This window comes from Carlito syrichta, unplaced genomic scaffold (genome assembly GCF_000164805.1).
Source record: "Carlito syrichta isolate Samal-C Ts95f unplaced genomic scaffold, Tarsius_syrichta-2.0.1 Scaffold305686, whole genome shotgun sequence".
Taxonomy (NCBI): domain Eukaryota; kingdom Metazoa; phylum Chordata; class Mammalia; order Primates; family Tarsiidae; genus Carlito; species Carlito syrichta.
This window is the reverse complement of record NW_007249782.1, coordinates 301,240-312,401: the sequence shown is the minus strand read 5'-3', so window position 1 is coordinate 312,401 and position 11,162 is coordinate 301,240. Positions and strand designations below refer to the sequence as shown.

Here is an 11,162-nt window from a genome sequence, read left to right as displayed (position 1 = left end):
CGGGCTTGCAGGACTTCATCCCCGGGCCTGCGGGGGCCGGGCGCCCCGCTCGGCCGTCCGCTCAGCCCCTGCGCGTGGGCGCGTCGGTCGAGCCGCTTCCCGACGCGGCTCTTCCTGGCGAATCAGTCGTAAACCAAGCAACTCACGGGCAGTCAGACAGGTTACACTTGGGGGAGTGCGGGGTCGGCCTCTGTCCCGGTGGAGAGCCAGGCTGATGCCTCTTCACTGGCCCAGGTTTAGGGGAAATGAAGATGCTCCGGGGAAAGTCATTTTCCCAGCGTGAAGTTGGGCAAAGAGAAGGGAGGCTTCGTGCCGCGGAGTATGGTGTGGCTGGTGCGGGGAAGGCCTTTGAAGTCCTCTGGGAAAGTCCGAGACTCCTCAAAAAAGAAGAAATCGTTCCCGAAGCTCGGATAGGGAAGGAGCGCTCTTAGCGCAGAAGCTGTCGGAGAGTGCTAGATGGATCTTTGAGGGAGGAGAATTTATAGCAGAGGGCCAAGGAGGGAACAGGTGGTGGCAGGTGGGCGGGCGTCCCTCGGCTTCCATCTCAGCACCTTCCTACCCTGGGAACTGCGGGGGGCAGGGGGCGACGCACGGCAAAACCCTGACATTACAGCCTTAGTCTGTTGAAGTTTCTCCAAAGCTATGTCTAACACTAACTAACACACCATCTGGAGTGGCCTGGCTGTCCCCAAAAGAATAACAAGGTGGGGGTGGGGGAGAGCTTGGTCTATCTCTTCCCATATCAGCGGGCAGCTTACACACATCAAACACTTAACCGAGGCTTTTAAAATTGCTAGAAATCGTCTGTGTGAAGATGTCGGGTTTGGCATTACGAGATACGTCAGAAGTTTAGTATAAGAAGATGTAGCTTCGTCAAAAAGTGTGACAGTTTTGCATCGTGCTGATCCAAGATACTGATATTTTTATTTCAGCTATTAAGTAAATTGGGACAGATTAGCACATACTAATAGTATTGCAGACCTAGAATTTTACTGTGCAAATCACTTGGCTGTTTTCTGTAAAAGAGTTATGACATGTCAAAAGATATTAATGTGTATATTAAAACTTGATCTTATTCTAGTTATACAATGGAATTGCATGCGTTCAGATACTTAGGCAAATTAATTCAGTATTTATATTTCATTTCCCCTGACACAGGCTCATACATGTTTGTGGGGCATACTCTGAGATGATAACTAATCACTTAATCATTTGACATTTGAATCTAATAAAGCTAAACAAAATGCACATATATGTGCAAAGCAAAAACACTGAGTAATTTGTGAGGTTTTAAGAAATAATTTCTAATGGAATAACTTCGCCCACCTCATAAAGCTGTAAATATTTTACACTACTTGGATATTTCAGGAACAAAAGCAAAGTATGATTTACACTATTGATAATGATGAACTGATTATACAGAGAAACCATGAATTTTATTCTCTCAGTTCATAATTTGCTCTTAAGAGAAATCAATGGGCAAGGAAGCCAGTTTCAAATAGGTTCAATCCAGAGTCATTTCTGGATTCTTCAAGACCAAGTATATTTTCTTTGTAAATGTGGACCTGTCAGCATTATTTTCAAATGTTTGTTTAATTCAATTGTCAACAAACTCATAAATCAGGAGTCTTAACTGTGGCTTGATTCCCCCACCATTGCCTCAGACTGTAACCCCATTGTGACTGCTCTGACTCCAAGTCCTGTCTTCCCATAAATAGTTGATTAATCCACAGCTGAAGCAATGACAATGAAATGAAGTTGAATGACATGAAGACAATAGGAAGCAATTGAACATTAATGATCTTCAGCATGACAGATGTTGAACACAGACTTTTGCATGGAGCCACTCAGCTCCATTACTCTGAGTCCTAACAGTCTTGGTTGGGAACAGCAGTCCTGTGACAGGAAAGACTGTGTTGTATGGTCATCAAAATGTCAAATATATTTTTCTGGGTTTTCAGGGAAATCTGTTCTATTAATGCTATTGTTTCCCATGTTTATTAATCTCAACCCTTTCCTCCAAAGAGCTCCCTCTGTGCTGCTCTGTGAAATGTTTCTCTGCAAAATAGACTGTGCACTTGTTCTGGACATTATTGTCCAAAGCGCTAATGAGATGTGTGCTTTTGAAGGCCACGTACCCAGGATTGATGAGATTATAGCCCAAGCACCAAGAGCATTGAAAGCATAACTTGAAGAGGAAAAGGAAACAATGCTGGGCACACAACACAGTTCTAGCAGGACATAAACTAGCAGATCCTTACAGCATGACAGTGACCCAAGGATAGAGGGCATTGCTGAAGTAAAAGGTCTTAGGGGGCATATAGTAAGACATCTCTTATATGTGTTCTGAAAGACATTATTAGTACTACAAAGATGCCTCCGGGGGAAAGCGTCCATTGTCAAATAAGTCTGGGAAGCATTATCTGCTATCTTCCACTTGGAGAGTCCCCAGGCAAATTTGGCATAGTAAAGAAACCTATGATTCCAGCATTTTCTAGACCTTCTTGACCACAGAACCTCTTTTCCTAGAAAGAGCTATTACTAGAGTTCACTTTTTCATTCCTGCTCTAGTAACTTCCATTTGTTTTATAGATTGGGATCTAGAGGCCGAACACTGGGTTCAAAGGCACTGAGCAATTTAATGATTAGATTAAGACAAGAAGTCAAATCTCCTGCATCCTTTGATTTTAGAGGCTTTAAAATTATGAGATCACTTAATACAAGCCTCTCATTTTACAGTGAAGCAACAGAGACCTTCCAGTGACTTCCCAGTCAGATAAGTCACTAATAAAAATTTCAGGAATAGATGTTGAAATTTTGCACATGAAAGACAGTGTCAGACAGATTACAGCTCACACCTGTAATCCCAGCACTTTGGGAGGCAGAGGCAAGAGGACTGCCTGAGTCCAGGGGCTTGAGACCAGCCTAGGCAACTTGGCAAGACCTTGCCTCTACAATAAAACAACAAAAAGAATTACCTGGATGTGGTGGCATGCACCTGTAGTTCCAGCTACTTGGAAGCTGAGGTGGAAGAATCGCGTAAGCCCAGCAGGTCGAGACTTCAGAGGCCATGAGCGTGCCACTGCACTCCAACCTGGGTGACAGAGTGAGACTCCAACTCAAAACACAAAAAAAACCCAAACAAAAACATAAAGGGCAGTGTCATTTATAGTATTATAGTACAACCCTAGTATCTAACACATTAAACACTAGAAAATAGTAAGCACTTAATAAATACTCCAGGCCGGGCTTGGTGGCTCAGCCTGAAATACCACGCTTTGGGAGGCTGAGGTGAGTGAATTGCCTGAGCCCGCGGGTTCGTGACCCACCTAGGCAACTTGGCGAGACCTCATCTCTACAATAAATCAAAAATTAGCCGGGCGTGGTAGCGCGCGCCTGTAATTCCGGCTACTTGGAAGGCTGAGGCAGAAGGATCGCCGGAACCCAGCAGGTCGAGGCTGCGGTGGCCGGAGCGGCCACTGCACTCCAGTCTGGGCGACAGAGTGAGATTCCAACTCAAACAACAACAACAAAAAAAACAAACAGAATGAGCACAATGCTAGTGAATAACCTATACACATGATTTCATACTCTCATTCTGAGTGCAGAATGGGTTTTTTCTTATCATAAAACAAATCCAGGTCCATTTGGGCCAGAAGAACATGGATGTCAGACTAATTTTCATAGTATTTCTATATTGTATGTAAGATCCTACCAGTTGAACTGGCGGTTACTATATAACTGGTGGTCAGCCAGAAATCAAAACTGGCAGATGGAGATACAGAGAAGGCAGAAGTGGGGAATGGGGCATGGGGCCAGGGGAGCAGGAGCTTGCATATGAAAAACGGAGTAGAAAATAGGAGAAATATTATTTTAGAGGTTAAAAGATCCATGGCTAGGAATTATTACATAAATTATGTAAGATAGGCTCAAGGGCAAACATTCCTTTATGAAAGGAAGTTAATTTTTTAATGGGCGCTTTCAAAAATGCACACTATTAAAAGAGAAAGAGGAAAACACACGGCAGAAAATATTCATCCTGAAATTTGCAGAAAAACATATAGATATTGAAGATTGGGCCTTCCTTATGGAGAGTATGACTGTCAGGACTCCGGGTCCCCTAAAGACTAAGAAGAAAGTCAACAAAAGACAAAGGACTGAAGCTGAAATCCACTTATATTTTATTAAAGACCAAAAGTGCAATGTGTAAGAATTCTCATGGTTTTATAACATGCTATTTAGTTAAGAGGGGAACAAGCCGGGCTCAGTGGGTCAGTCTGTAATCCCGCACCTTTGGGAGGCTGAGGTGAGTGAATTGCCTGAGCCCGCGGGTTCGAGACCCTCCTGGGCAGCGAGGCCTCATCTCTACAATAAATCAACAAATCAGCCGGGTGTAGTAGTGCATGCCTGTAGTTCCAGCTACTTGGAAGGCTGAGGCGGAAGGATCGCTGGAGCCCAGCAGGTCAAGGCTGCGGTGGCCGGGAGCGGCCACTGCACTCCAGTCTGGGCGACAGAGTGAGACTCCAACTCAAAAAAAAAAAAAGAGGGGAACAAAACCCCACAAAAGTATTTCTATGTTTAGAACATTTGTCTAATGTTCAGTCATACATTCTGAAGTATTTATTAAGTGCTTACTAGTTTTTAGTGTTTGTCCTATTTCTATGTTTAGACCAAGTCCTGAACCTCTGCTCCCTGCTGCTCAGAGGTCCAAGAAAGAGAAAGACCAGTGGAGGCAAAAACTAAGATGAGACAGAGACCAATGGTGGAGTTGAGGGAAAGACAGCCCTTGCATCTCCCATTAACTAGCTGAGTTGCACGCTCTTGTGCAAATCGCTTCTCCTATTTCTCCATCTGCAAGGTGGAAATCATAATACCTACCTCACAGGGCAATAGTGAGCATGATCTGAGACTACACCTGCAATGGACTGCCGTCTCTAAGAAAGTCACCTTTAAAATGACAGCTAGTATTACATATTCTTAATAGCTTTTCCAAAGATAATGAAAATGAACTCATCAATTTCTATAAATTTGATGAATAATTTTTTTTTTTAATTTTCTTTGAGTCAGAGTCTCACTCCATCGCCCAGGCTGGAGAGCAGTGGCATGCACGTGGCCACGCCAGCATCAACCTGCTGGGCTCTGGCAATCCTTCTGCTTCAGCCTTCCAAGTAGCTGAAACTACAGGTGCACGCTACCACACCTAGTTAATTTTTTGATTTACTGTAGAGATGAGAGTTCACCATGTTGCCCATGCTGGTCTCAAACCCACGGGCTCAGGCAATCCTCTCTCCTCAGCCTCCCAAAGTGTTGGCATTACAGGCTTGAGCCACCATGCCTGGCCTTTTTAAAAATGTTTTACGCATAAAGCTACAGTTCAAGTCATGTTGTGAATCCCTTGCTGTGTGATTTTGGGCAACTTAATTAACTTCTCTGTGTCTCTCACTATATATGTAAAAGAGGACTGGAAATAGTAGAATCAATCTCTTAGAACAGGATTAAATTAATTTCTCCTTGTAAAACACTTAGATCTCTGCATGACATGCAATAAATGCAATATAGGTGCTTGCTTTAATAAACAATGAACTGTTGCAATTTTCCAGGGTGTAGAGTAGCCACCCTTTCCTTCTGCTCATTTTAGCTTCATTTATCTGATCTTCAGTGCTTGTACCATGAGGTAAGCAGGACCAAGAAGAGGAGGGAAAATTCAAGAGTTCATTTTGCCTTTGATATCGGAGCAATCTGAGCTTGAAATGCCAGAGACAGAAGCTAAAATGCTGCTCAGAGAAAGCTCTACTAGGTAATACATTTAGTGGTTTCATCATAATTTGAAGTTCAGTTTTATACTTGCAGACACATATTTAAAAGTGTTCGTTTTCAGGGGATGTTCTACTTTTCCAGAGAATGAAATATCTGCGTTCCCCCTCCAGGTCCCTTCCTTCTTGGTACTGAGGTATTTGAGAAGACAATCAATAATCATTTTGTTACTTCATGAGTGCAGAACCAGAACAAAGGGAGCCGGTCTTAAGGATGTGCTGGACTGTTCTATGGTAAACTCAGTCTGGAAACCACGTTTCTTGGAATGCCCTTCCCTGTGTGGTTCCAGGCTGGAGTAGGGCAAAAAGTGAAGTAGCATGAGATTTGGGAGGCAGAAGTAAAGCCATCACACTCTGAAGAGAGACAGACACAAGTGCAGTGGAGGACAGTTTGTTCTTGTTCTCTCTCATTCCATATCCAGCACACCTTCCTACTACTGGCCCTGCTGGCCAACAGCTGCCCCAGGTCCACTAGCAGATGCTTCCTGTGTACGCCCAGAGGTGGCAGCCACAGGGAACCTCACTTCTACACCAACCTCCCTACCTAGAACCTCTTTAGCAGTTGCACATGCCTGGCTTCCAGCGCCGGCCAGTGCTGACTCATTCACCCACGCCCGTACTCCTTCATGCCTCTTCTCCAGTCCTTCAACAACCTTTTTTTGGATCCTTATGTCCCTAGTTCCTCCCCTAATTGTGTAAGGCTTTGCCCTTATAATAAGTTCCTTCTTCCATTACACTCATAGTGGCTCTTCCTTCCTGATTAGAACCTGACTGAAGCAAGGAATATTTCGTCAAGGCCACAGGAAGCCCAGAGGATCTAACCCTGCCTCGCGGTAGAGACTCTCCACACCAGTTGTCTGTGTGTCCACCAGGATTAGAGACTTTTATCTCTTAGATAATAATTACTATTTCTATCTGTTCATCCCTGTGCCAGATAACGTCAGAGATAAGACAGCTTTTAGCCTATTAGAATTCACAATCCAGCCGGGCACAGTGGCTCACACCTGTAATCCTAGTACCTTGGGAGGTGGAGGCGAGAGGATTGAGAGTCCACGGGTTTGAGATCAGCCTGGGCAATTTGGAGAGACCTCATCTCTACAATAAACCAAAAAATTAGTCAAGCATGATGGTGTACGCCTGTGATTCCAGCTACTTAGAAGACTGAGGCGGAAGGATTGCCTGAGCCCAGCAGGTCAAGGCTGCGATGGCCACGAGCATGCTACTGCACTCCAGCCTGGGTGACAGAGTGAGACTCCGACTCAAAAAAACGAATTCACAATCCAATTGTGCAGGTGAGACCCATTTGACACACATTTAAAAACTACCCTGATTGGTAAGCCAGAACTTTACTCCCCAGCAGGTGCACAAGAAAGTCCATTAGGTCATGGGAAGAGATTATAAATTTTATTGATATTTGTTTTACCTCATCCTTTTAATTTTTATTTGGAGTGTGTTTTATAATGTACAGAATATAAATACATATTTATGTGAGTAAATGCTGATGCCTTTTTTTTCTGATTGAAATATGTGATCAGAAAAGTTGGGAACACTATCCCAGGTATGAGGCAGTACATGATTCCCACCATTAGGAGCTCAAAGCAAGGAGGTTTCACTGTGCTCTGGAAGAGGGAGGATTTTGGCTGGCAGCCCCCTGGCTCTGACACCACCTCTTACTGCTGCTCCCTCAGAAGACCGCTGTTCCTCCACCACTGGCCACATGCACCTCTAGCGCGGGGCTTCTTCACTGACTGCTCCCTCAGGCTCCAGTGCAATTTCCCCGGACCATCCCTGGTTGCTCCAGTGTATCATTCAGCTCCTACTCTATCTGATATTTATTTCCTGAGTTGTTTGCTTGGAAACTCCAAGAATTCAGGGGCTTTCTCTGTACTTTTCCTAGCTATATCCCCAGCACCTAGGATTGTGTCCAGCACATAATAGATGCTCAAGGAATATTGCTGAAAGAAAGAAGGGGAGGAAGAGAGGAAATGAGGGCCTCCACACCGAGAGGGAGAGTAGACATGGCTCCACCAGCAAAAACACAGCTCTTTTTCCTCCTGCTCATGGTCCCTTTGGGGGGAAATTGTGTCCTCTAAAAGCAGTGGCAACAGACCTGCTGCTTTTGTTTTTGCTCTGAAATTGTGGCATTTGCTGTTTTGCCATGAGCAGGTGGCTTCCTTCCCCAAAGGGTGGCTCTCATTACAGTCCAGGTTTTAGGCGGTGCCTGAGTCAGCTCAGAGTAAAAGCCCAGAGGCTTCACCCGCTCAGGCCAGCCGCTGATGTCGACTCCCTACCCCATGGGGAAGTGGTTTTCTGTTGATTTTAGTTGGTTTTGCTTTTTCATTTCCTTATGCAATTTCAGCAGCTTGGCTGAACAAATTATTCTAAATGTCCAGACACCTGGGTCTTTGGGTTCCGAGCTTGTGTTTCCATTTCTCCTCACCACTGCTTTTGACTCTTGCTTCCTTGCTGTGCCTCAGCCTCAGTCTCTCACTGACCTCCACTGAGGCAGGATGAAAAAAGAAACCACGGCTAACTGACAAAACATCTGCACCCATCAGATTCCTAGCTATTTCTAAGTGGAACCCCAAACCGGGAGCCATGTAAGTATATAGGCTTTTCTATTCCTTTGGCGACCATAAACCAACTTGTTTCATTGCTTCAAGCGAATTTTCATTAATTCATTTATTCCACAAATATTTATTGTATTTACTATATACCAGGGTCTGTCCTAGACCCTAGAGATAGTGCTTAACAAACTGCAAAAATCTCTGCCCTGGCGAATATCTTAAACTGGTATTGTTGGTATCTTTGAAGATAAACATTTCCTGGTTCTCCATATAGATTAGAAATTCTCTGAGGGAAGAGACAAATGTTAGATATCTGGTTCCTACTAGAGTGTTCAAAAATACATATTTGCTGCTTGGTTGACTGAAGTTCTTACTTATTCAGGCTGGCCTTAAGCTTTAAAAGAAAAGTTGTCAGCGCCATTAAAAAAAAAAAAAGTTATGCAATCCAGCCTGGGCAAACAGATCAAGACCCCATCTCTAAATAAATAAATTGATTAATTAAATTACACCTTCAGAAAACACCAAATGGGTATCAAGTGTTAGCTCCTATTCTCACAACACCTTTTGAGTAGGGACAGTTATAATAATCCCATCTTGTAAGGTACTAGTTAAACTAAGCAAAACATGGCTAGCTAGATTTGAACCCAGTTCTCTTTCTTCACAGAGCTCGTGTTCTGAGGCTGCACTGCCCCCTGCCTGGAAGAGCTTCAATGGCAGGGTTGGGACCTTATGCAGCACTGTGCCCCCATGCCAAGAAAAGTGGCTGGCTGCCAGTGATGCTCATGAAACATCCTTCAGCCTGGTTAGTAGGGTCCACCATGCACTCTCTTCTCCCAGGACCTAGACCCTTGCTGCTCTCTCAGCAGTGGACTAGGGGCCTGCTTCAACCTACGCATACCTCCCCAGCCCCAGGACCCATCACTTATTAATAATTATTCCTTCATTTTGCCATACCCAGAGGCCGTGTATCTCTTCACACAAAAGTGATCCTTGAAAGTTGGTGCCAAGAGAGAAGGCCTAAGTTTGTAGTGTCCTTCTGACACAGAGGTCTGACCATCATCCTCACAGGCCAATTTCACCACTGAGTAAGTGCCTCCAATCCCGGCTGCCATTGCTTGCAAGTTCACCCCCGGGACTGCCTGCTCTTGGAGCTTTAGTGGACCAGGCCACCGAGCAGCACACGCATTGACAGCCATGACATCCCTGCTGATTGTAAGCTCAGGTGACAGGTGCTACTCACAACCTCACCTTCCAGCACATTTGTCCTGTTCCCCAGTGACGGATGCCCAATTTCCAAATAATTTGTCACTCTAGGCCACTTGATTCACCTTAGCAAGCTTGCTTTGTTACTAGCAGATGAACACTGAAATTAGGTCCCAGGTATCAATGGTTCCACGCTTCTATGGTCTATGGTGGCATGCAGGACACAGTTAAATCCTCTAAGATGGAAGCCAAAGCTGGCTTATCTGCTTAATTACTGTAGATCAAGAAACACCCCTAGAAAGTTAGTTTTTTTGTAGAAGCTCATTATAAGAACCTCTTACCAATTAGATCCTCCAAGCATTCCCAGACTCAAGTGGGCCAGCGGAATTACAGAGTGCTGGCTTGAACCCTAATCCCCCTCTGTTCCCATCCTTCACTTTACACAGATCTGCTGTGTTGGATCTTCAAAGTGTGTCCTGGAACTATTATCCTTCAACAAAGAAAAGAAAAATCCTTGCTTAGACAAAGCTAAACAGTTGAGTTTCAGTTTCCATAGGGGATTGATTCTAGGACCTCCTTCACAGATGCACAACTGATAAAAATGGTGTAGTATTTGTATATAATCTATGCACATCCTCCCACAAACTTTAAATCATTCCTACTTACAATAGCTAACACAATGTAAATGCTATGTAAGTAACTGTTACACTGTATTGTTTAGGGAATAATGACAAGAAAAAAGTCTGTACATGTTCCATACAGATGCAATTTTTTTCCTCAAATATTTTTAATCCACAGTTGTTTGAATTCATAGACGTGGAATCCACAAATAGGAAGGGCCAACTGCATAAGTTTTTTACTACAGGACTTTTTAGAGTCTTTACTATGATCACGATCCTTCTCAGGACAGGATGTACAGCATTTCCCAAACTTGTGCACCATGGAACTTCTTCCTCTCAGAAGATATTCAGAGAGCAATGTCCACAGAAAATATTTTTGAAAAATGCAAGCTGAGTACATTAAAGAGGCTATCTTAAAACATTTTAGATAGGTTGATTTTTTAAAAATCTGTATAACTTTACATTCAAAAGTTTTTTAACTTATTATTTTGAAATTAAGAACTAGCTCTCAGCCGGGCATGGTAGCTCACACCTATAGTCCCAGCACTTTGAGAGGTGAAGGTGAGAGGATTGCCTGAGCCCAGGAGTTCAAGACCAGACTGGGCAACTTGGTGAGACCTTGTCTCTACCATAATTTTAAAAATTAGCCAGACGTGGTGGCACATGCCTATATTTCCAGCTATTTCACAAAGGATACCAGGTCCTAAACCAGGGTAAGTGAGAACATTTGGAGTCCCAAATTTCACCTACTTGGAAATATGAGGCGGAAAGATCACCTGAGCCCAGCAGGTCGAGGCTGCAGTGGCCATGAGTGTGCCACTGCACTCCAGCCTGGGTGACAGAATAAGACTTCAACTCAAAAAAGAAAACAAAACAAAAACTAGCCCTCTCTTCCCTACATTCTAGTCATTCTTTTTGTTTTGTTTTGTTTTATTAATTATTTATTTATATTTTATTAT

General features: G+C 43.8%; 1 protein-coding gene across 1 annotated transcript in view; it reads right to left on the bottom strand.

Annotated features, from left to right (window-relative positions):
• ATOH7 (atonal bHLH transcription factor 7) overlaps window positions 1-9,576 on the bottom strand; it is a 9,907-nt gene extending 331 nt beyond the window's left edge. The window contains exon 1 of the mRNA XM_008062311.2: window positions 9,435-9,576. Within this exon, the coding sequence (XP_008060502.2) occupies window positions 9,435-9,576 (142 nt within the window). The remainder of the gene's footprint in view (window positions 1-9,434) is intronic.
• Window positions 9,577-11,162: the final 1,586 nt, after the last annotated feature.